The 27,248-nt window shown below is 41.0% G+C and overlaps 1 protein-coding gene across 7 annotated transcripts in view; it reads right to left on the bottom strand.

Moving 5' to 3' along the window:
• nav3 (neuron navigator 3) overlaps positions 1 to 27,248 on the bottom strand; it is a 415,949-nt gene that overhangs the window by 97,873 nt on the left and 290,828 nt on the right. For all 7 annotated transcript variants that reach the window (XM_086270023.1, XM_086270024.1, XM_086270026.1 and 4 more), the window contains 3 exons: positions 15,631 to 15,703; positions 9,425 to 9,599; positions 1,327 to 1,395 (listed from right to left, as the gene is read on the bottom strand). In XM_086270023.1, coding sequence (XP_086126149.1) covers positions 1,327 to 1,395; positions 9,425 to 9,599; positions 15,631 to 15,703 — 317 coding nt within the window. The remainder of the gene's footprint in view (positions 1 to 1,326; positions 1,396 to 9,424; positions 9,600 to 15,630; positions 15,704 to 27,248) is intronic.

The raw sequence follows: 27,248 nt of genomic DNA, 5'->3' as shown, positions 1-27,248 counted from the left end.
TAGTACCTTGAGGGAAACATTCCTCACCACATTCAGCACAGTGCAGCATGAAAGACACACAACAATTTATTTCTATTTTAGAATTGCTAAAACTTTCTTGCTTCGGGGATAACAGAGGAGGCAACTCGTGGTGATTAAAAATAACTTCTCAGAAGGCAAGAAAGTAATTAACTGTGGTAATCAGCCTTGAATGAAAATGAGATGGCAAGAGAAGAGTGCCTGCACTGTCACCGCTCACTAATATAAGTGATTTGTTTGTGTGCGCGTGCGTATGTGTATCTTCATCTGTTTGTGGGGAATTAAAGAGCTATTTCTGCAGAGCGGCAGCAGCAGTGATGTGAGAGGGCAGATTATCACCCATAGGGCTGGAACTGCTGGCTGCAGCATTTTTGCCATTGCTCAGTGGTGGCTGGAGAGGAATTATTTGCCAACGTGCTGGTTCCCACTGCTTCTGAGTTGGAACAAATGCTGCAAGCATCAGACAGCTGAAGGAGGCTGTGCACATGCAGCACGTGTGGCTACATTTTAAAGTGTATGTCTTGCATGTATGTGAAAAATCCCTTTTATCTTTGTTGTTCTGGTCTGCCCATATCTGGGAATGAATTTCTCACCCTTAATGCTCATGTTTAGAGCTGTTATAAGTTTACCAGCTCACACAGGACACAGGTTCCCTGCCTAGCAGCTATATCAAAGTGCTTTGCAACACTGTAGTTATTTATTCAGCATCTTTGTCAAGATGTTTAAAAGTGCTAAGGGACACAATACGCAAAAAACATTTCTTAGGCAGCACAGGCTCCCAGAGGTAAGCACCGTCTGCTCCGAAGCATAAGGTTCTGTGCACTGGTATAACTGAATCCTCCACTAAAACAGTAATCTCACTGAGACTGAGATTGTGAGATTGTCAACAGGAGGTAGCATCCAGTTTTACTCATATTTATTTAGAAACAAATTCCTAGCAAGCATCTTTACAGAAATACTGTATCCATGTAGTGAGTACACACCTTTTGTGATGGACTCATAATGTTTAAGGAGTCTGTATTTCATGTGGGAACATAATGGCACAAGCACACGAACATTTAGCACATCACATTCTGCTCTTCACTGTCACACATTCGTTCAAACTACCATAAAGCTACTGCAGCTACATCCTGAGAACCCAAGAACAAAACACAAAATTCTTATAAGGTGTTCTGCCTGTTGACCTCTGACCTGACTGTGGAGAGAGCAGCTCTTCAAAGCCCTCCCTGAAAAAAAACTAAATTGCACATATTAATTAGCTTAACAAATAAAATAAAGACATTTAAAGATCTATTTTTCCATAATTACCTGGTGTTTTTCTTCTGTGGTGAACCTATTCCACTGTGGCCTGGAGGACTTGCATATCGTGCTGTGAGACTGAGGAAAAAGCAGAGAAGATGGGCAACACTGTTAACACAGTCAGATAAGAAATAAGACCAGTGACTTGCTGGAATTTTCTTAATCCATGTCTTAATGTAATAACGTGTGAGAGGGGAGCCATTCAGATGTAAGCATAGGAGGGGGAGAGAGATGGACCAAGGGATAGAAGAGAAGAAGCATGTGGTAAATACTGTAGCATGCCAGTGCACATTTCTTTGATTTTTCACATGATGGCTCACACATGTTTGTTACCACACACTTATGACTAGGCCAATAACATCTCCTAATCCATTTATAGGGCTGTTGACACACACACACACACACACACACACACACACACACACACACACACACACACACACACACACACACACACACACACAACAACTTTCACAAACAATTTTCTGAAGGCATGGTTTGAAGAAACACACAAGACAGAGGCAAAGGAAATACCCACAGCACCAGTCACAGTTAGTCATTGGCAGAGATGGGAATGACTGTTACAGGAAGGAAACTCTATTCATGTTTGACATGTTTGTAATTAAGCAACTTGTAGAATGTATTTTCAATAAAGATGTGCTTTTACTGACCATTTGTATATCTGGTAAAGTCCTTCTCAATTACCATGGTAATCTGACCTGCTTTTAAATGTTAGCTCCTACGTCATTTGTTTGTTTTTTAGTGAGAAAATAGACTTAAAACAATGGAAACATTAGCTACCTACTCCTTAGCTGCCAAGATGTTAACATACTAGTGTACTAAACAATAATCTGATGATTAAATGATGTTAAATAAAAGCATATAAAATAGATAAAATTACAAAAATGAAAGATAAAAAATAAACGTCAAATGTTCAATTAGGCATATGTGATGGCAGAATCATGTTACTAGCTAATGACAATAAAACAAACAAAGATGACAAAACTTTCAATGACCACAATAATTGTGGATTCTAACCAAATCAATGCTTTGCTAGCAGCTGCTAGCCCTTTGTCCGGAAGACACATTTAACTGCTACATATTAGACAAATTTAAGCTAGTTCCCAGAAGAAACCCTTTGAACTAACATTACCTTTCACAGGCTGATCACAGGTGGAAACCTGAGCTTTCCAATCATTGTCTTGATGAATGAGAACAAGATGAAGTTCAGTAGTAAAACCTTGAATCTGTCCTCTACTCAGAGTTTGCAGAGCTGCTTCGGCTGAAGGACAGAGGAAGCAGCAAACACCAGCAGTCTGTTTAGAGCTCCTTCTTTTCTGACAAATGAGAACAACTCCTTCTCTGTTTTGTGTTTGTGGGCTGCTGGTTTGGCACTGGTGACTGAAAGTGGACAAGACGGACAATAAACTACCTATACTGGGTCATTGAATGAGGCACAGCAACTATCTTCTGTAAGTTCGCACCACTCAGCTATTCATAAAACTGATTATGAAAAAGTGCTAACAGGTTTTACATTATGATATTTCAGGCACAGGTGACACCCACCAAAAGATGATTAAAAAAGAAAAAACTGGTTTAAAGAAGAAATGACTACAAAACCTGCAGTACAATTATATACTACAGAAATGAGGATTAGGGTTCAGCAAAATCTTTAGCTGTTTCCTACTTTAACAGAATTTGGCCTAAAAATGTAGAAGTACAATAATAGGCTGGTCTAGGCCTTTTTGCAGTGATTTGATTAAATATGCTGAGTACACATACATCATTTTGTAGAATCAATGAGAGCAGAAGAATCATTTTGTTCATAAGTTAAACTATGAAGGATTAGGCCCTTTTACGGTGGTGGGAAAATTATTAACTTTTCAACTGTCCATCTTTACTATAAGTTCCATTTCTCTCTCTCATCTTTCTCCATTTACACCTCTTGCTCCAGACAATTAAATTCCTTTTTAACCCACCTGTGATGAATGCAGAGCTGCAGTACATCTCTAATTGCCTTTGCAGGTTTTCATGACACCTTGTTATTCTAACAAGCTCCTGAGCAGAGAGTAGAACGCAATTATAGTGACGAGCACCTTTGCATCATGTTAATAATGAACTATGTAATAAATGATACATCAGTGAATACTCGCAACAAGACACCCACAATGTCATCTCCTAGTAGCATGTAAGTGTTCCTGTAAATATTCTAAGAGGTCTTTACTGCACAAAAAAGCCAAGGTGTGACAGTTTAGTGGAGCCTGTCACATGCTAAAGTGCTCTATCAGCATTTTGGGGGGAAAAGAAGGTGGAGTCTAAATTTGTGCATTGTATTTCTTTCTAAGAAAACCTTTTGTCCTTCTGCTCTCTGTCCTTTCTCTCTTTTTACCCATACTCAGAGTAAAGGGCTGTAAAAGGCATGGATGAGGTAATATCTAAAGGCAACAGAAGCTGCAGGAGTATAACGAAAAGGAAAAATAATGCGGGAGTTCTAGCAGTATATGGACAGTAAAAAAACCTAGAGTGTTGTGTTTTTTTCCATTACAAGACCCATCCTTACCCTCACTTCCAACTATATTAAATGTAATGAAACATGAAGGCAATGGTATAGTCTCCAGCCTGGGGTGCTAATCCAACCCACAACATTCCAGATCATTCCAGTGTGGAAAAAAGAAACACCAGAACACATGAGGGCAGGATCAAGAAATGGTGATGGAATAGGGGTGGTGGAGACGAGAGGGGTGGGGGATTACAGTCTGTCACTTTTCATTGTATACAACATACATCAACGTGGCCTCTCTTTAATAGTCCGCGACACTGCAGTGCATATGCAAGCCATATTGGATACCATTGCTGTGCTATTAATTTCAGTTTCAGCTTCCTGGTAGCCACATCGCTGAGGTCAGACACAAACTAAAACTGATGGGTTTCAGAGCCAAAACGTGAGGCATCTGTGTGCTCGAATCACTGTGATGATAGCAGGTAATAAGATGTCATCTGACCTTGACATCAGGGGATGAATTTCCAACAAAGAGCGTTCAAGCTTGAGTATCTCACACAAAGCCACATACCTAATTCAGCATGTATCAACTCCACATCTACTTTACAATAATGCTGGCTAGGCAGCAGTTTCTAAGCAACATGCTGCAAGTAGTTGAGGAACTTGAATGTCACAACACCAATAAAGTAACACACCATTCAGTAAGAGGTTGAAAGCACCAGCAATGTGCAAAAATGATTTCTGACCTGCCATTTATTCCTTTACCCATTTATGGGTAAAGGAAAACCAACCACCTCTTAGTAAAAGATGAGATGCAAACAGCAAATTCATCACTATTCCACATCTTCAGAGGCATTATGCCACATGACCAAATGTGGTGCCGTGTCCAGAATAACATAAAAACTGCATATTTTGCCACTGGATTGGAACATTCTGCAGGACACAGTAGAAAATTAAATACTGCTATAAAATCAAGAACAAAATTTCCAACCAGGCGCATAGCACTATTGGAGCTGGAGCATGGATAATTAGCTTCAAATACATACAGTACAAAACTGGGTTTTTACAGTGTAGTATCCCATTCATTAAATAAGCTGTTGACAGACTAATGTCTTGAACACACTTCATTTCAACTTCTCACTGGCAAACATCGTGTCCGTATTAACAGCCTATAATAAAAAGCTAAACATAAAACATGTCATATAAAAGGCTAAACCAACAAACAAGAGGAACTGAACAATTTACCAGTTCACGATGCCACTGAGACTAATCCATCCTCCTCATGTCATCGTGTAATTTCCAAATATTGTCCAGTGCCTGGATGCTACCACACACACACACTCTACAAGATCCAACTATACCTATGAGATGAGTCAATCTTGGCCAGGATGCTTGCTCTCCCGTATGGCAAGCGGCTCTTCCTGTCGCGAGACACAGCGGTGGGCAGACGCGAGGAGCGCCATACCAGTGGGTCAACGTGGTCGCCCCGGGACATGGCGAATAATAAGAGGGAGGGTTTGCTGTGCCCTGCCAGGCCTGGGCCCCCCTGCCTTGTAGAGCACTGAAAGACTGAAAGACTGTGGCTCCGGGCTGTCGTGCTGTGTCCGATGGGGAGTTCCCCTTAAACACATACAGAGTCACACTCATCTCATCCCCTGCCCTGGAGACACCAGCTAGGCCAGCAGGTGCTGTCTATAGAAAGCTCCCATACCACAACTACAGATGAGCAGCAGCCCAAATGAATCTCTGTGTGTGAGTGTGTATATATGTGTGTGTATCTCTGAGGAAGAGATCATTTGCAAACTTTAAAACAAAATCCATTCAGACATGTTAAATCTTCAGGGTCGACTGGAGCTTACGGGAGCTTGCAAAAATGAGAATTAAAGTAGATTTCCATGAATAGATTTAATTACATTTCCATGTTTTGAGAGTGAAAAGGAAGTGGAGCCTGCACCAGCCAGACATGAAGCCTCACACAGAAGAAACTTACAATGCTTTAATATCATCTGAATTAGACATAATATGAAAAGTAAATGTCTCCCTGTGCTCTGGTGGTAATTACTCAACTTCATGGAGTCTGTGTTTCTTTAATATACAGTGAAATGTTCCTGTTCATATGTGTAATGTATTATTAAAATATAGTAGTACATGTGCTGAAACTATGAAGCTATGATACTCGACTCAGCATATTACTTTAACACAAGTCTAATTATCTGATTATCGTTGCGGTTAACAAAACCCCTAACAATGAATGAATGAATGAATGAATGAATGAACAATTACGTTGTGGCGATATGAGAAATAAATCCTGCGTGTTGCCAATGACATACATTAAATTATGGAAAGTGATACTCGGGGAATTTGGTTGAGAACATTAAATCACCCGTTTATGATGTTTGAGTCATGCATTCATGACTGGCTCATTCTGACTCACACACTGACACTCAGACACACAATTCAGAACTGTGGGACCTTCTTAAAACATTGCTTTAAAAACCAGCAACAGCTCATGAGATTTCAATTGATGACAGGTCAAATTATGTTGCATCTCTAGACTGTTCTTAACACAATATTTTTCCTGATTTGAAAGCAACATTATCAATGAGTTCCTTCATTTCCATCCTTCCTTCTGACCTTTGCAGACTGTCTTCAATCAGCTATGGATGTTGTCACATTTTGATAGCTTATTTTTCACAGACAGACATGGACTGATCCTCTGACCTCTAGAGACGGACCGATCCGGACCGATACTGACCTAAATTACTGGATCAGATATTGGAGAGAAATAAAAAATGTAATCGATCCATCAAATATCAAAAAAGCACCTCACAAAACTTGCGACATGGCGTAACTCGGCTCATAACCTTAGCATGTCGGAGCAGTATGCTTCACGTGATAGAGCGGCTGTGGCGTGTGAGACCTGTCGGTGGTCTGGTTGAGCATTTGGAGCCTCGCTACCAAACCGGCATTTTATCCCAGAGAGAAGTAAAGCAAGTGTGTAAGTTCATCTCTGAATGTTTGTAAAGCATTCCAGCATTAGGCTTAACAACCGATATATGGAGCGACTTGCCTCTTCTCTCTCCCTCCCTCTCCTGCTGCTACTTCAATCATGAAACTGATCAATGATCAGCTGATCAGCTTTTCTGTCGCGAGTCCGTCTCTCTTGTTTGTTTATCGCCCACTTGGCGCCAGAAAGAGGAAACCAGCGGCTGAACAACAGCAGCACGTTTAAGCTTGATAAGCTGTTGTTAGAATTTATTTATCATTACTTTCTACACCAGGATCTTTTTCTACGCAGCTGACGGCTGGTAACTGTGCAGGGGTGGATCTAGCAAAGTTTAGCCAGGGGGGCCGAGAGGGCATGAACAGGGAAAAGGGGGCACATAGACATACTTTTCTTTCTTATTCTCATTTAAAATGTGTAGCTTTTAATAAATAATTATCTGAATCTTACATCCAAAGTTTTAATCTGATGTAAAACATATAGAAGTCCATTACTGTATATAGTAACTATTAAGTCTAATATACCCTAGTAAGCTGTAGTACTTTTTCCTTTGGGAAGGTACCATCTGTGCAGTCTGCAGTTCTGTTGAAGAAAGATGTTGAATCTATTTAATTATTGTGGAAAAATAATAGATTTCTGTGCATTTTTTATTTATTTATTTATTTTTTTACACGTGCATTAAATTAAAGTTGATTACATCGATTAAGCATCACAAGGGTGTGGGGTGGTTCCCTATTTTTTTTTTGCTGGAAGTTTGCAACCCTATTAGTTAGGTTGCTTAATATTTCCACTAAGTACTCTTTAAAATACCAGAATAGGGAGGATGGCGCAGGTTTAAGTTTATTAGATTGATCAGTGTTGCTGAACTATAAAATATTTTGGGTGCAGTCTATTTTTTACATACAGGTATAACAGAATAGCGTTAGTGGTTTTTTTTTTTAACTTGAGTATGAACTTATACAAAATGCAGCAAGATATTAAAAAAACAGTTTTATTGATTTAAAAAATACACTATATTGGATTCATATCAGTATCGGCAGATATCCAAATTTATGATATCGGTATCGGACATAAAAAAGTGGTATGGTGCCATCTCTACTGACCTCCACTGTGGCCTTCAACATTATTCACTTATTAGTGCAGAAGAGAGACAGTGAGGGTCTACATGGAAATCATCTGAGACACTTCTTTGGTTGAAACAAATTCTTTCTTGAGATCTAAACTAAAAAAAGATGAGGAAATGTGCAGCTTCTGTAATGGCTCGTTAAGTGTGTATGTATTGATTCGTCAAGTCTGAAACTAGGTTGACACAGCGATGTGCTTCCAACAATTCACTGTTTTGTGTATGTGTGTTCAAAAGAGAGAGAGAGTGAGAGCATTCACCACCTGTTGTGGGGGTGGAATAAAGAGGGTGGGAATGGGAGGCAGCTGTGCCCCTAATAACCCCCCTAAGACACGATACACTGACCCCACTGCCACCATCTCCTAACTCAACCAAACACAGTGAAGTCAAAGCTCTCGACAGTATCATCTTACTCACATGCCCACTCCTTAAATACTGAGACTTAACTCTGTTATTGCACTGGTTTAATGCATATACTCTCTCTCTACAGTCACACACTAATAGAAAACATCACAGCCAAACCGTGTGGCTGTGTAGTAACTCGATCTGGCCGGGGGGAATGCTGCTCATGTGTGGCATCTCAGGCCTTCTTTTAAATGCTGCTGTGTCTATTTACATCACACAAGTACAGGCCTTCTTTGCTTCTGCTGCCTTTTACAGCGCTCATCCCTCTGTAGGCCAACACTTCTGCTGTATAATCCACGTCTTCTTATACTGTATTTCTAAATAAACATACAACAAGCATCGTCATATTAAACACCTCTGGGGTCCTCACCTGATGAAAAGCCATGAAACAGTTCTGCAACATCTTCTAGCTTATTATAGCTACCTTAGTACTAAATGATGCTGTCAGCTTTTGCACTGAAGTGCTTATAAAGCAAATGTTTGGCATTTATTTTCTGTCAGGCACAAAAAATGATCAATGATACTCTCACATGTGTTTGTTAAACACAGGCTCACAGGCTTAGATTAGATTTCTGTTCAATGGATGGTCAGATTAGAACCTGAGTCAGGTCTGAGATGTACCTGTGTGCCAAGTCTGGTTTCTCAACTCTGTGAGGAGTATGTGTTTTGTAGTGAGATCAGAGACTAAGATTTCAATACTTCATTAAGCACTTTGGGTCAGCTTGTGTTGTTTTAAAAAGCTCTACAGTATATAAATCAAATTGAGTTGACTAATGTAGCTTCTTTGCTTTCTGTCAGCTAACTTGCCTCGTCTTACACATGGAGCTGATGCAGCAAAAACCTTAATCATCATCTTTGTATCTTGTTATTCATTTCCTGCACCACAGAGAGGAGGTCACATCCCTCAGTTTTCTGTTTAGAAAAACTGTAACAGGACCTAATTGAGCATCTGAAAGTGATAAATCAATGAATATTGCAACATCAAGCATGCATCCCAAACAGGCAGGCAGCACAAGGGAAGCAAAACAAAGACTGATCGGCATGAAAATCTGTGTCCATGTTTAGTGTAACATACCTGGATTGCATCTCTTGTGATTTGTGGCTGCTGGCAGATGATGCGGTGCTGCTGGTCTGCTGGCTGAGCTCCACCAGGGACTGGTAATACTGCTGCTGTTGCTGTTGCTGCTGTTTGTAGCGTGACAGGATGAAGAAGAGACCCAGGATGCTCTTTAAGTTGCCATTCCTGATTTCTGGAAGGTAAAAATGGATTGTAAGTGTTTGCCGTGTTAGTTATTTAACAATTCCTCCATCATACAGCCATGGACCTACAGAATCAAATTCTCTATGAATAGAAATGTGACTTCAGTCTCAAGCTCAGTCATCGCGAGCGTACACGCAGAGCACACATGTGCGATCTGCCTGCATCCATGTATCCTCTAAATCTACCTATGCATTTTCTTGGAATTAAAGTATTTTCTGCAAGTGAAAGTAATCAGCCAAAGATAACATTTTCCCAGAACATGTATTTTGACTTTCAAGCACTATAAAACGAGCATATGCTGATTGTGGAAGAAGAAAAAAACACTCAGGGACAGAGCTCAAGAGCAGCTGTTGTGAAGCAAACGTAAGTATTTAAAAAGAGCAATTACATAAAGATACACAGAGTTATAGAATAAGCACTTCAGTTACTTAACTGTATTTAGCAGGAATGATTAAGGCCACTGCTCAGAAGAAGGTCCAGCTGTTATACTGCAGATCCAAATAAAGCATCTCTAACCCGAGCTACACACAGCTGGATAATTTAGGAGCGGTGACCAGTAGGGAACTACTACTCTGATGTATTACTGGCACAAGTCTGTTGGACAAGCAGCCAAAAATATAAAAGAGCTACTTTGTTTATAGTTCTGCTCTCGCCATGAAATAAGGAAGTGACTGCATGTGCTGCTGGGTGAGGGTAGAAGTGACACATTTCTGTGTACTGATGAAGGCAAAACCATTCAAATGCGTGAGATAAAAAGGAAGAATGAACAGTTTGGATTTTATTATCTGAATGACAACTAAAATGAAACAAGCTAGAAAACAGCAGCCCTGATAACCACGAATGAATCACCATATTCATGCTGCAAAATGAGCTCACAGCAGAAAAGAGTAACAAACAACAATAATAAGATAGAATTCACGTTTTGGATATTGGATCTTCAACAAATAGCAGAGCTGCAGATAAAGTAACTTCTTAAATATGCTGAAGAGGCAACAGAAAGAATCCTCTAATCAATAAGTCTATAGTGTAAATCTTACCCTGAACACTTTTGAGTTAATCTCAGACAAAACTCAAACAAATGCTTCCCTCACACACACACACACACACACACACACACACACACACACACACACACACACACACACACACACACACACACACACACACACACATAGTGCTGAAGTAGGATCCAGTCGGCGATGAGGAAAAAGAATTGATCACTGGCTAACGCACCCGTTTGTGAAATGGGCTTTTCATACCAAACCCTCAGTGAGAGCTGGCACACAGAGGAATGGGAAGAATGGCAGTGGCTGACACAGGGTTTTTACTACATTTTTCAATCTGGTGAGGAACAAACATTCCCCCGGCCATCCGTGGCTATGCTGCAGAGGCTGTGAAAGTTAGGGAAGATTAATCTCTTGGGGGCGTTTCCTATTTTCTAACACCCAGAGGTGGTAATATACACTAGGCCTTTGAGAGAATCAGAACAGAAAACGCTTTCTGTGCTTTAGGGAAAATAACGTTGCAGATTCTGCTGCACTGGGACTAAAACTGTTTTGCAACTTGTAAAAAAAAACCCAGCCCCCGCTGAAATGATACTGTTGAGGACAAGAAGCAGAATAATGCTTTATCGATCCAACAGAATAAGTGCTTTTGTGGAAAAACTCAGCAGCTCATTTTCTTTAAAGAAACTTTAACAGGATGCAGGCTTGGGCCAAGGTGACAATACCAACCACGCAATTCAGCAATGCTAATTTCTATCCCCCTTTTGAGAAGATGTTGTCTTTTCACATGCCTTTAATTTTTGGTGGATGATCTAGTTCCTCTTTCAAATTATCATGTAGCATGTAATTTCCATTTAGACAGGGGATGAGTCCCAGATCTGTTAAAAGAGCCGTGTAACAGCGTTGTCCCCTGCAAATGACTTTAGAGGTAATTGGCAATGACAGACATGTTTTGGAGCCAGCATGACTGCCATGCATACTATGTTCACGGGCCAACATTTTATTCTAGTGCAGTGAAACTGTAAATACAGCAATCGTTTTGTGAACATGTGCACAACCAAAGGCTGATTTGTCTTCAAAATATTTGTGTTGTTTAGGAAAGCAGGACTAACAGTTGTAACCTAAATTGTGTTTAGAATTTAGGTATGAAGATGAATTCCTGACGTCACTATTCTGCCATATTTTCAGTTACTTTTCTGGCAAGAGTTTCTACACAAATTACTCAGCTTATCATCTAACAAAAGCTCTGTATGAGTGCCGGCTCAAAATGTGATGTGAAACTCTCCCGGTGAGCCACCTTTTTCTGTCCATTTAGAGTAAAAAAAAAAAGAAGACTGCAGGATTCTGTGAGACACTAATGGCAGTTTGGTAAAGCTCACATTAGACATTTTTTGTCAGAGATCCATACCTGCTTCATGCCAGCAAGTGTCAGCAGGAGAAATGCTGCTCTGGAGCATTTAAAGAAGAAGTTATTTAATGAAACAGCGAGGCTAGGCAACACATGTCATCACTAATAGCCTGTGTTGCCTCCTTCACTTTTCTCATCAGCAGCTTCTGCCTTCTCTTTACTTCCGTAAGCTTTTTCTAAATAATTGTATTTTCTAATTTTTTCACGTTTTCCATCATTGCACTGCTTTGTCTTACTACCTTTCCTACCTCTACTTGAAAGGCTTGGGCCCTGCCTTCTGATCAGAGGACAAGTGTGTACCCGTGGTTGATCTTGTCCTAAAGCCACTAATGAAAAGGACTTTAATGTGCTGAGTAGGTCATACTATAGGTTTCCTGGTAGCACTGGAACCAAAAAGAGCCTGTCTTTTTAATAGCCTCAGTGGGTGAGACCCTGCATTGGAAAGAGTGTTTAATGACCTGCTGTACCCCTCAATGTAACCAATTATCAAGTGTAGGAAACATGTGTTTGGGGGCTTTACACCTGCTTTTAAGGGTGGAAATGCTACACTGAACTTCCTGAAGATAATTATCGCATTTGAAGAGGTAAAACTTTATGTTGCCGCTTTGAGATATTTTGTGTCCAAAAGGGTCGAACTTGACCATGTGTTTTAGTGTATGAAGTTTGTCTTTATAACATGTTTAAGTTGACAACACAGCAGCATGCTCTCAGTAGCAGTGCAAACATTGGAAGCTGCAATTTCAAACATATTAATAATATTAGTGCAACTAGTATGGATGCTAAGTAGGCTTTAGGTGATGATAGTGTAAGTTGCAACAATGACTGAAATGTATCCTTGCAAAAATGTCAGATTTAGTTAGTCATGAGGATTTATGTCTGGGATCAGTTTCCACTGTGCCAACACATCCGGGAGATCTTAGGTTATTGAATTTTAATTGGAAGTCTTTCTTTGTCTCAAGTCTTTAGTAAAAAAAGCCACCATCATCCTCCTCTGTAGTGTGTGGACTCAATTTCATTAAAGCCTATAAGTCCCCTCGGTGAAATGTTTGTACGGGGACTAAAACACTCTTCAATGAGACGACTTTTTCCGGAACTTTGGTTTAAAGCCTCCCACCAGTGAGCTGCAAGGAGACTTCTGGAATAGTTATTGCAATAAGTAGTTTCTAGGTTCCTGTATGCACATCAAGCCTCCCACTTTATTTTATTCCCACATCTTGTAAAACTATAATAAAGACTGCATATTGCCAGGAAAGCCCTGGGCAAATTCAGTTAGACATGAGAGGGCAGACACGGCTGTCTCATTCAAGTCACAAACACAACCAACACATGCTCAATAGAAGAATGACCAAGAGAAGCCAGCAAATGAAATGCATCAGCAACAGCAATGAACAGGGTAACCAAATAGCCCATATATTTACAGACCCACTTTGAAATTCCAAGCCCAGCAAGTCACTTTGCTGTTTTTAGTGTTGTAACTGAGCATGGAGAATTTAGAGCTGTCGGTCAGTGTGTCAGCCTGTTAGGCTATTTCTGCTGCTCGAGATGTCAAGGGCAAGTTCAGCCCATTAATATTTAAAGGGAGCAGAAACAACATGGGTCGGAGCAAGCACTGGTCCTTGTAGATGTGCATTGTGAGTATAAACCTTTATGAATATGATATAACCATCCCAATACGTACTGACAGAGAAACTATTAAATGTTCTTTAAGATCTCCGTACTTTGAAACGTAACAATAACAACGATTTCATTTATTAAGGGGAAAAAAGCTACGCAAATCTACCTTTCCCTATATGAAAAAAGTAATTGCCCCCAAACCTAACTGGCTGAGCAGCAAAGACTGAAATTAGTCTTTCACATCACTGTGGAAGAATTTTGGCCAACTCTTCTTTGCAGCATTTTGTTAATTCAGCAAACCTGAAGGATGCTGGGTAGAGGTCGGCCTGTTAAAAGTCATGCAAAGCATCACAATCAGATTTTATGTCCTGAACTCCATCTTGTTCTTTTGAGTCGTTCAAACGTGAATATGTGTGTTTCACTGTCCTTCTCCTTGTCTAGCAGAGATCAGAATTCATGTTTTCATCAATGACAGACAGTTGTCCAGTTCCTGAAGAAGCAAAGCAGCCTCGTCACACTACCACCACCATGTTTGACTGTTGGTATGATTTTCTCTTTATAGAATAGAATAGAATAGAATAGAATTCAACTTTATTGTCATTGCACATGCACAGGTACAGGGCAACGAAATGCAACAACTTTTATAAAAAGTTGTGTTAGTTTTATGCATGAATGAAACAGGATGCAAACCTTCCAAAAAGTTTTGCGTTTTACTTGTCAGTCCACAGATTATTTTACCAAAAGTGTTGGGATCATCAAGTAGTTTTTTTTCCAGTGTGTGTGTGTGTGTGTGTGTGTGTGTGTCTGTGTGTGTGGTCAGCTGTGATTTTTGCTTCGGAACTCTTTATGTTGAATCATGATCACTGACCTTCACAGAGACTGTGGGGCCTGCAGTTCTATAGATGTTGTTCTGGGTTCTTTTGTGACCTCCTGGATGAGTCACTGATGCCTGTGACTCCTGATATCCTCACCACTGTCCAAAGTTTTCTTCATTTGTGGATAAATGGCCCTCACTTTGTTTCTCTGAAGCCTCAAAACCTTAGAAATTACTTTGTACCCATTTCCAGACTGACAGATGTTAATGATTTTGTTTTTCATCTGTTCTTAAGTTTCTTTAGATTGTAGCATGATGCGTTTTATCTATTTTATCTTTTATCCTACTTCACTTTCTCAGAAAGGTTCTATTTAGGTGATTTCTTGTTGTGATTCGGTGCTATAAACATTAAATAGAATAGAATTATTCATACCTTGGTGTAGCTTGCAAAATTTAATTCAGTTTTTAAAAAATATGCTTAATCACAGTTTATTTATGATTTTTGATTATCTGAAACATGCAAGTGTGACAAATATGCCAAAAAAAGAAAACAGAAATGGCACAAATAAGTTTTCACTGCACTGTATGTGCTGCTTGCTGTACTGAAGACATTTTGACTGCAGTTGTACATACAGATACTTTTTTATGGAACCTTAAGGTGTCCCTGCAGAGTCAAATCAAATGTAAAACGTATTCTTAATATATTGTTTGGAATGTCTAACCCTAGCCTTGTGAGACAGTTTCAGACAATCATTCACTTTGGCAGAAGCCGTTCAGAGTAGAATGCTTCATAAGACTGGCGTGTCTTATAAAGCATGTACTGTGTACCCTGATGGTCAGGAGGCAAATCCAGCCCTGCAGTTTTTATCCTCCCACAATCCACTCTGATGCCCTAATGACTGCCTACACTGCCATAGTGAAAGCTGTCATGATACCAGTGTGGTAAATTCCATTACCGTGAAGTACACTCACATGTCTCGGAAACAGGCTTAAACCAGGTTTCTGAAAACATTTGGTACTGTGAAGAAATGGAAACCTACCCACAGAGGATGGGTCGCATTGAAGCCAAATTAATTTTCCAGATTTAGAAATTAGACAAATACAACAGCCACATCTCTCTTCTGCTGCTCCACCGACTTAATTAAGTTTAATCAGGCCTCAAATTTTGTATTATTCCTACCTTCTGCTGAGAGCCCTTGTACATTCACTCCTCTGGCATCCAGGAAACTGAGGCAGGCATCCACATTCTCAATCTGTTGAGAAGATGGCAGACAGTCAGCACAAAGCACAAAGGATGTGATGACACTTAACATTCAATGAGCCTAAATGTCTCGGGGCAGAGGGCTCAGAGGATGGAGCTTATCAGCATTATGACCCATAAAGAACATCATTGTGTGGTTATTACCCGACCCCCGCACAACCTTGGGATCAGGCCGCATGACATACTGACTGCAGTGTGACGCCACCTACACAATCCGCTGCATGTCATGTTCACGGATTCAAGGGGAGACACAAGGCCATATGTACACAGTATGCTGGTAAGTGGTAGAAATACACCCCCAGAGTACTAACATATATAAGCAAGACACAAAGATATGTGGTACTTTGACACATACAACCCAACAACAGAGACAAACACAGGAATAAGCGTTCGCATAATTTACACATAAACACAATGACAATAGTACAGTGTGGCCCACGCTCACAGTGTAGGCAACAACTCCCACCTATGTTTCAGCTGTACAAAGGCGCACTGAGGCTGCAGTTATGAGGGGGATTTTTGCCATCCTTGACAGCAGCTAGCGGGTCGCTTCATTAACATGGTGGCCACCCGCCAATCCCCCTTAATAGGCCTTTTATGATCAGGCCAAAGGTCTTAGCGCTTTACGCAGCGCAGTGTGTCAGGGCCATACAAAGGGCAGGCTGGGCAACTCAGCCAGACGTCCAACGGGCAATGATGATTCATGAGCTGCAATTCCCTGTCAGCCCTCTAAAGCCTGCTAGCTTTTTCTCTCTTTTAAATGTGCGCTTGCTCTGTATTCTTTTCTCTCTTCATCAAAAAGAATCAGGACACTGAGTCATATCTGTACACAGGCTGTTTGGCAACTGCATTGTCTTCAATGTGTTATGTGTCTTTTAGTAAGGAATCAGCTTAAATGTAACAAGACACGGAACTTGATATTTTAAATGTTAGGGCAGGGCTACAGCGGTCATATGTGGTGAAGCTAAAAAAAACCTCAGAAAAATTGATAAAACATCTCTGTGGATTTTTTCCTCACACAGGTGCAGAGCCCTGGTCTGAGTGCTACTTGAAGCAGTAGTGTCCACAGATTTTTTTAACTCTGTCACTCCCTGCAATGCACAAAAGGCTCAATATAAGTGAGCTGAGTGAGGAAGTTAAACTTCTCCAATAAAGTAAGATGGATTCAAATCCTACAGATGAAGGCTTGCAGAAAGCCTTCATCTTTTACCATATGAATCATCATGCTGACACAATCGCACATGCAGCACAAGCTAGAGCACTTAAAATAGTATGATGACACAATTAATTTTATGGTTAATGCGGATTCCATTTACAACAAAACTAATCAGAGATCATTTTTTGGCAGGACATTATGAGGCTTTGGACTGATGGAAAGGATCCTTATGCTCACTGTCAACCTGACTGTGGAACAAACAGAACGGGATTGTCAGAACTGCTGGAAAAATGAATGGTGATCTAAACTTCACTAGACAAGCTGGATCATCAGTTTGTCTTAAGGAAAGCACCATCTATTGGTGAGACAGAAAACACTCTCTTTACTCTGACTTTGAACTAATGCCCTCAGGACGACGTTGTAGGACGCCACTAGCTGGCAAAAAGGATTTAAAAAGAGATCATTTGCGCCAAAAGCAGTAAGTATACTGAATAATAAGAAGCTGTGATGTCCACTCAAAGGCTCAAACAGCACCTCAAAAGCCATTGCTGAAGTACAGCAACCACTTAGCAGCCACCTTGTCTCCCAAATATGATGTTTATACTGGTTGTACCAATGGGAGGCTGCATGGGACACAAATTCACAGACGGAGCTTCTCCATCTGCCTGACACAACTTATAACCACCCACACACAACAAACCCCCACACATTTCGGTTTCCATATTCTTTCCCCACATGTTGCGCTCAAAGACGAACATGTGTGCTCTGGCGTTAACTTTGTTTGATTCTTCCAGACGCACGTTTAGAAGTTTGCATGTTGAGAGACATGTGCGAAGCAGCATTCGTCTCATTACGTCAGTCTAATTAGGTTTGAAGATGTGTGGTGTAGGAGTTCTCGCAGTCTAATGCCTGCCAAAACAAACAGCTTATAGGTACAAAAGATATGCCATCAAAAACATTTGCGAGATAACAGACGTTTTTATCAGCAACTCAACTCAGCTCATTCAGTTGCAAATATTTACAACACAAAGGAGTGCTGTACTACTTTGCATCTTCTCCACGGGCAACGTATGTGTTTGAAGTCTGATTTAATAGCTGATAAAGACAAAAAAGGACCAAACCCATAAACATGCAGTAAATCTCTTTAGTTGGAGACAGATCTGCCAGCTTTTAAAGCATCACAGAAACAAGCCTGTGCTGTTATCCTCTGTGACTTCAAGTGGTCAACCAACTATGAATTCTGAGACTTTTAGACATAACCGCTGTTTGTTTTTAGTCTGCATTAACTGCAAAATGACGTAAACAAGGGGAATAATGATTGAAGGCGTTGATGACGGCTGGAGCATTAATGTTCCACAGGGTCCTGGCGATGTTTAACTGCTAGTTTGGTGGGTGGATTGGCTTTGTGGCATCCTGTAACAGCCTCTAGAGAAACCGACATAATTTATTTTTCCTACACATCCTGGCATCACACAGATCCACATAAGCCATTAAAAGCCATTTGAAAATGGGGCATTATGATGAGGCACACTTTACTAAATCATGAAATACTTTAAGCAGAAAAAGGGGAGCACATATTGAGGGGTGACAGGAGTGCACATGTAAAACACACACACGAGAGGAAGGAGGAATGAGGGGTGCTGTTAAGTTTCTGCGATGAATAACTTTGAATTAAGCTACATTTCATTTACAGCGTCACAGTCCGAATCAAAATTCCTGATTCTCTGTAACATCGGCAGCAGGGCAAAGACGACTTATGCAAGTTTCATCCTTTCTGAGGATGAGGACTCCCTGGTACACCTGTCTTACACTGTCTTGTATAAAATCATTGGATGCTGAGGTAAAGCCAAAGGAACACAAATGAGCTACACTCATTTTATTTGCATTTGTATTACAAAACCCTAACCTGCTAAATATGGAGAGAACAGTTTCAAATTTTGTCCATGTGATACAAAGGCCTCTGCAATGATCATATACGTCACAGAAATAATGAAGTGCTCAGATGTCTCTTTGTCATGATGGACTGGTGAAGCCTAAATCCATCTATCAATCTCCTGCTCCCTTCTCCCCTCATCCGTGAACCCAGAGATATTTTAAACTTCTCCATTTGGGGCAGAAACCTGTCCCTGACCCCAAGTGTCAGTGTCCATTCATCCATTCACTTCCGCTTATCCTTTTCAGGGTCACAGGGGGCGCTGGAGCCTATCCCAGCTAGGGCTGGAGGCAGGGTACACCCTGGACAGGTCGCCAGACTGTCACTGTCAGTGTTTTTTCCCTTTAATGGCTGACGACCATTGCCTCAAACTCGGAGGTGCTAATTGTCATTGCTGCTGCTGAAAACTGCTCCAGTGAAAGCTAGAGGCCACCATCTGATGAAGTCCGCACAACCACAAGATTTACACAAAGTAGAGATGAGACCAAGGGCCACCAAAGTGGAAGTTTTCTGGCCCTTGTCCCCACTTAGAAATTCTATCCATAGAAATAATGAACAGAATCAGTGACTAAGAGCAGCCCTGGCTCCCCCACTAACATACTTAGGGAAATGTAGCATACCATTTGACTGCCACCCCTCATTACAGGCAGCCATCATCATATATGTAGTGAGTGTAGATAGCAATTACTCAATCGGAAACATGCAGATCCTTTATACAGTTGGCACAAAAGTCATTCCAGTTACCAGATTTCCTTATTTCCCCAAACACAGGTGAAGAGTGCAAAGTTTGAATGGGACTTTGTGCCGTATTAGACAGGCTATTAATGTTAAATAAACCAGGTTGAAATACGCCAGACGTTTCCTATCATGGTGGGGTATTGAAAGCTCTAAAAGATGTTACAACAAAGGGCTGCTTTTAATGCCGTATCTGTGATGAATGTGGCATTGTTGTGTCATGTGTCACCTTTTTATCCTTAATAGCATCTTAAAATAAAAACAACCACAAAACAAACAAAAAAATGTTCACTTGAGGACTTTATGGCTACTGCTTTTTCATATAAATCAAAACTACACAAACAGTTTAGAGACTTTTTGTCTTGAGGTGTTCTTTCTTCCATCAAAACACCCTGTGAATTTTTCTAACCACAAAATAAAAATAATATTTAATAGTACTTGTGTTAAAAATCTTGTCTTTGCTTAAAATTTTCAGTTTAAAAAGCAAAGTTATAGAAATTCAACTCTACAGTGGTACATTCTCCTATTCTTTCTACTCCAGTAAGACTCAGTAAGACAAACATTAGATGTTGGCTACATCTACTGTACATGTTTTCAGTTCAATTCCCCGAAGTCCCATCTTACATATGAAAAGTGAACTGGAGCACGTTGGGCCTCTCTAAAAGTATCAAGTGACTGATGTATGATGGTTGGAATTGGAAAGTGTTATCCCTTATATTGCAACTGTCAAATACAAATGAGCCAAACACCTCAATTATCACTTTCTACGGGACAGAAAACAACCTTCTTCAAGACAAGACTGGAAAACCAGGCGTTAGCGCTTTGTAGCCCATGAGCACTGCTAAGTAATTGAAGGGTTTTACTTAAAATGCTACATCTCCACTGGAAAATAAATGCCACCTTACATCCTTCAGTCCGTTTTTCAAAAACACAGATGACTCAAGCTTCACAAACAGAGCCATTTTGTGAAGTTTTGGCATGATTCAGTAGAGTTATAGCTTTTGTTTTTAAACCATTTTATTTTGAAGCCAGTAATCATTATATGAATCCTTATTATTTATTATATATATTTATGTTATTCCACACCTACATGGAAACATAATTGCAATCCTGGCCATCGCAGCACTGGGAGATTTAACAGAGGCTCTTGTTTGTGCGTTGTGTCAGGAGAGTGACGGAGCCGACCACATATTTATTCACGGTTGCTGTTCACACCCTCGGCTGCAGCTCTGCAGCTCACAGTCGGACATATACCAACAACAACAACCTACAACAGTCAGAGCACCAAGTTTATGGCGTTATTTTTGTGCCCTATTCTGAGCGCACGTAAAAAAAATAAATAAAAATTGAGCGCATGTAAAAAAAAAAAATTGCAGGTGCAAGTGTTGCATTTTGATGAGAAATTTATTTTGAGCTTAGAAAAGCTCAATTTGAGTGAATAAAAATTCATTGCTGCGTTCAAAAAATGTATTTCAGTGTTTGCTATTATCCACACACACAACAGCAGCCCCTCAGTTTTTTGCATGTGTTGCTCGCGCTATCAACATTTCTGCCCGTGTGCGTTCAACTCTTTCTCTACACCGTTATATTTGTGCCACAAAACCAGCCAATCACAGACTTGGATGCAAAAAATCTGGTTGGCTGTTCTGGTCTCTAATCAGCTCGAAATGACGAAATGCAATATCCCAGAATCCATTTCGTCCCAAACTCAAACGAGGCAGTGGCGGAGGAACACAGAGTGGCGGAGTTTGAAATATTACTCTGTCTGGGTCACAAAATAAACTTTTAAGATATTTTCATGCGAGAATGTTTCTGTGTAAACTTCAAATATCTGCTCGATTTATCAAGACGTCACATATTTGCATAAGTGCGCTAACGTTTTCGGAGATGCCTGTTACCCACCAGCTGACTGGGTGGTCTCTCGGGTTAAACATAATATAAAAGGCTGAACTGACAAAAAATCACCGACTACACCACCAGGTATTATACGAAAAACCATAAAGCCTTCGAACTAAAACAAACGCTGTTGTGACAGTGATGTACACTGTCTTGTTGGTATATGGGGGCTAAGGGGCGATCGTGGCTCAAGAGTTGGGAGTTTGCCTTGTAATTGGAAGGTTGCCGGTTTGAGCCCCGGCTTGGACAGTTTCGGTCATTGTGTCCTTGGGCAAGACACGTCACCCGTTGCCTACTGGTGGTGGTCAGAGGGCCCGGTGGCGCCAGTGTCCGGCAGCCTCGCCTCTGTCAGTGCGCCCCAGGGTGGCTGTGGCTACAATGTAGCTGCCATCACCTGTGATACTAGAAAGTAATATTAAATAAATTCTAACAACAGCTGATCAAGCTTGAACGTGCTGCTGTTGTTTAGTGCAGCATTTCCTCTTTCTGGCGCAAAGTGGGCGATAAACAAGAGAGACGGGACTTCTGGCAGAAAAGCCGATCAGCTGACTGATCAGTTTCATGATAGAAGTAGCAACAGGAGAGGGAGGGGAGAGAATGAGAGAAGAACAGCTTTGTGCCTTTTTTCATTCTAGCTGAAGTACGGGACCAATCACGTTCCTTTCCCCCTCAATAGGGATGTATTGTAATTGGTCAAGCCCAGAGTTGATCATGACCAATTGGCTAATCCCCCACCTTTCATTATTTATACTGTTACAAAAACAAACAAACAAACAAACATAAAAATGAAAATGCAAAAACTGGGTGAGAGGGGCTGCTATTGTGTGTGTGTATGGATAATAGCAAACACTGAAATACATTTTGTTCACTCAAATTGAGCTTTTCTTCGCTCAAAATAAATTTCTCAAAATGCAACACTTGCACCTGCAATTTTTTTTTTTTTTTTACGTGCGCTCAGAATAGTGGCACAAAAGTAAGGCCATACAAGTTTAAGCCGGAGAGGCGTGATTGCGGATGTGGCCCAGGTGCGTCCGGCCCACTGCAGCAGCTGCACCGTAGACCACGCCCCGCCACATACCCGACTGAGGCCGGCGAACCTTACCCCCGCGGCAGGAAATCGGGAGAGGCAATCAGCGCCCCGGCCCCTGGCCCAGCGACAGGGAGGTGTCCATCCGCCCTCATCCGCGGCGGCAATGAGCCGAGGCTCCCCGGCGGCTCGGCAGGCGGGCAGGACCGAACAGCACGCTGGCGTCTAGTGGCAGAGAGGCCGGACCGGACAGCACGCCGACCTCCGTCTCCCGCTTGGCAGGCCCTGCCGGCGCGCTAGCCTCGGGTAAGGACGCTGAGATTCTTTTTTTGCCCCAACACGGTAATGAAAGTTGACTGATGACTCAGGTGTATCCAAATAAATCCTGCAGACACAAACCACTGCGCCACCCTTTTAAGACTTTTCTCTAAAAGACCAAAATCGATACCAACTAGAGCTAAACAAAATTAGCTCTGCCTCAGAAATCCCTGTATCAAAGTTCATCTCTCTTCTTCCAATCACCCCACATGGCAAAAGATAAAGACTGTTTTTGTACCTATTAATTCCTCTTGGCACATGAAACCTAATGAGGCAGAACTCCTCACTTGTGGAGACAACACATAGTTGTGATACTTTTTACAGCCAGAATATACTTTATTAATCACTGCTGCTTTGAAATCTAAAGGTTTACATGGATAAAAAGCCAAATCCCTGTGCTCTCTAGAGGCCACTTGTAGTCCAAACGTCTAGCAAGCAGAATTAAACATGATTTTTCTTTTCCCCCCCCATAAAAAGCCAAGGCCTGAAGGATACTACGGGTTAGAGTGGTTCACCACACATTCAGGATTTAGAGCCACTCAGCCTTTCTTTCAAATAAACCAGTTCTCTTGCTGTCCGTGACCTCTGCATCAACTCCCTTCATCAGATTTAGGGTCTGACACTCTATCTTCCACTGGTGTTGTCCTAAACCCCCATCTTGTCACTATCAACGCATCCACAGCAGGCAGCTGCTGACAGACAATGAATCAAAACGGATAAAATGAAACAGAACTTTAGTGTAGCTGATGGGCAAAGGGCAGGCTGGGTTAAAGCATTCTGTCTCATAATCCAGGGATCATCGCTCATCATGTCAAAACCCACAGCAAAGGAAATTTTTCCTCTCATCTGGTACTGGCTGAAGAACCATTTGGTGCAATATTGATCACAACATCAGTCGCCATAATCCCTTACCCTGTCTGAAATCCTTCTCTGCTGTAGCTGAAGATCTGTGGTTGTTGCTCATTTTTTAAATCACCATAAGAGTGAACCTCACACACCCAGATTTATCCAGCTCACTCAGGCTTACAGAGGTGATGTTTGTATTCACAGCAGCCTAAATGTTATGAAGCTCTGTGTCATAAAACTTTTCTAACACAAGAAAACCAAACTGAAATCATTCAATTCAAGTGGTTCCTGATTTTTATCACATCGTACCTCATATTCCTGTAAATAAAACTATATAGCTTTAGCAAAATCCTTTGAAGATGATGCAGCGCTAGCTCAGTCAGCACGTAAACACGCATGATGTATAATCAACATGTGTGTGCCAGCACAAACCTATATCTATGGATGTCTCAATTAAATATGGTGGCGCATTTTCCAGTGTTTACAGCATCAAATAACTTGGAGGTCTTCCATGTGGCTTTGTGCATCTGCTGCACACACGGGGTGTGTGTCTGCATGTGTGAGAGAGTGAAAGCAAGGCAGACAAAGATGTTTTATGGATAAAAAAGTCTCTTCATCAATGTTTGGCCTAATCCCTTTAAATCTGTTTTCGCTGTTTGAGTCAAAACTCATTATCGCTTCAGTCAATGATGGAGTAATAAAAAAAATATTACAACAGTGATGCAATGCACACACAAAGATTGCTCCTACTGTCATTTCATCTGTCCCCCTTTATCCGTCTGTTCTCCCTTTTATTTTCTTTCATTTTGGGCACGGCTCAGCCTGAGCTACAGTTGGACAAACTCTAATCGTACATCAGTGACATCAGGAAAGAATCAGCGAGTTCTTTTATTTTGAATGCAAATATCCAAGAACTTCTCCAAAAATGGCTGATCAGCTAAAGAAACAACAAAAAAATTGTTTATAATCCTATAAACTAAGAAGAGACGAATTTTAAAAAGAAGAGTCAAAAATCTAATCAAAGCCGAGACTAAAATATTCCGAGTTTTAGTCCCAGCTGAAAAGCAGTGGAGTGACATTATTTGGTTAATGGAGCACACCTTTTAAACATACTGAATGGCATCAAGATAACCAATCTCACTTAACCTCTTCCCAGCTGATGGTTTTGCAAATAACTCTGTCAGCGAGTGACAGAAGAAACAGAAGTATTCTTGTTGTGTAAGAGAGTAAGCAAACACAGAAGAGGGCAGAGGAGCGGAGGGTGTTTGTCACAGACTAGAAGACAAGTATTTCTTGTTGGCTTTTAGGCTGACGCCAGGTATGTCCTTTGTCTTCCTCATATTCACTGTTGCAGTCCTGCTCTAAGAAGGTAAACGGCACCAACATGATGGATGGTATTACTGTTGACAGGTGACAGATTTGTCTGCCAGTCATGGCTGAGGCTGTTTCTCCTGCGAGGGTCAGTGAGGTTAAGATGCTCACTTATTAGGCCTGTGTTTGTATAACCTGCTGAGCAGCAGTGATGCAGGAGTGAAATATGCTGCCATTCACTCACTCTCTCACCCACTCTTTCTGCTCCATCAGCTGAGAGAGTTCTGTCCTTCAGTAAAATGCCTCAAAGCTCTGTCTGTAAGCTGCTTCTAACTCGCCACATTCAATGTGTCTGTTTTACTTTATTATGCACACCATATTAGATGTCCTTTCTGTTACTTATCTCGTTTAATCCTGTCCTCATTTAAATCATTTCAAATATCTCTAAAGACTGATACATATAACTATTTATGACAACACAATAAAACAACCTATAGAAGAAAAATAATAATGGGAATAATTCATTGGCCTAAAACATATGTAAATGGGTCCCACTTAGTAAGTTGTGATGCCAGAAGTCTTACAGGAGTCTTAAAAAGCGAGTACCAACAATAAGGCTGTGTTTTTGCTTCTGAACCTAAAATAGTGGTTTGAGAAACTCTTCTCAAGGCTGCAGAAGTCACGCCGCAGCATCTTCTCTCTTCTCACCCGCCACAGAAGATAAAACAGTGCTGCAGATTTTACAGCAGCCTTTCACAGATGTTGAATGTCAGATATGATTTAGTCTGCTGGAGTGGTCAGAATGTGGCCATAAATTTTTACTTTAAATTCCTTGAACTATAACACCACTTACAGCAGGTCCTGTTTTTTTTTTTTTTTTTTTTTTGTTGTTTTTTGTTTTCTGTTTCACTGGTTAATAAGGACAAGCACAGTGCGGCTGTTTAGGAACCAAAAGCTGGGTGTACACATTTGTGGTTAAACCCCAATAATCTGCAGAGATGTGACATGTTATAGTAGGTCCTTTGTTGAACCGACTTTGTGATAAATCAGCTGTAATCACAAAGAACTGCTAAGACATTTAAATATTCCCTTGTACAAGCAGTGAGTGGGCACTACTTTTAATTGTGTAAAGCCAGTGGAATGAAAACATAGGAATCACATGACTCCCATGCAAAACTACTGCTAAAATCATGAATTTTGACTCTGTAAACACGTGAAACACAGTTTTTCCTTTTTCCTTTGCAAGGCTGAGCATACTACAAGCTAGCCACTTTCTGTTCAGGCAGCTAGGAATGAAAATGATGCTTAAGGACCATTTGCAGCAGTGACACATCCAAAGTCATGCAGCCCGTGGCTCCGGAAGGTGCCAAGGGTCACTGAGGGCAGGGAGGTGGATGAGGGAAGCTACTGTAACAGCACAAGCTGAAGGTTGGCAGTGAGTCATATGGTATAAACGTACAGAATAAGACAGATTGAAGAGTGACACGAGAAAAAAGCATTAAAGAAACCCATGCAAGCAAAAAACAGGTTAAGGACAGGGTGAGTGAATCGGTAGAGGACAGCTATTCCCAAACTGAAACAATCACAGGGAATACGGGTCGGTCGAGAAGGGTTGCAGCTGGTATTTCACAGTGAAACAAACTGAGGCAGATCAAAGTTTAGCAGTGCTTCACTGTGCCCATTTAACAAGCCAGCTCTTCGCTCCCTTACAGAACATTTGCCGATACCATTCAGCTATAATGAGTGATTAAAAGCTTCCAATTGAGACAAGTGAGCTTGTAACGAGCCCCAAGGTGCTCCATTTATACCACAACCATGTGAGGGGGTCCGTCGATGCCCAGAAAACAACAGAGAAAAAGACATATGCCACACGGATGCTTCAACACATATAAAGAGCAGAGATAGATAAGCAAATATTGTTCATCAAAGCACAGATGCTGGGGCATTTGGGTCTCTGCACCTGATCCAGTAAAAATTAGATCAAACTTAGACCTTTGGTCCCGAGTTTATTTTTGATTTAGTCATCCTGAAATAGATTGCAGATTTTCACTATTTCACTTATAAAGACCTGCTCTTACTAGATTTCTAGTTCTGTGAATGTATACTTTGCTAAAAGCTAAACAATTCCTCAGACGTCCACATGAACACGACAAAATTAGCTCGTTACATAGATGAATTATAAAGATTAGGAAACACCAAAAGATGCCTCTAAAATTATAAGTGGCGCAAATACCCAGAGGTTCAACCCGATATCACAACAAAGCATGTAATAGGCAGTAGCAGTTGCAGTAAGTTTCAGTGGCAACAGCTGAGGG

Source organism: Aulonocara sp. 'chitande type north' Nkhata Bay, linkage group LG17, assembly GCF_057382095.1.
Source record: "Aulonocara sp. 'chitande type north' Nkhata Bay isolate Kocher_YH1m ecotype deep benthic linkage group LG17, A_spYH_male_GT1.1, whole genome shotgun sequence".
Classification (NCBI taxonomy): Eukaryota; Metazoa; Chordata; class Actinopteri; order Cichliformes; family Cichlidae; genus Aulonocara; species Aulonocara sp. 'chitande type north' Nkhata Bay.
This window is presented reverse-complemented; position numbering and strand designations above follow the sequence as displayed.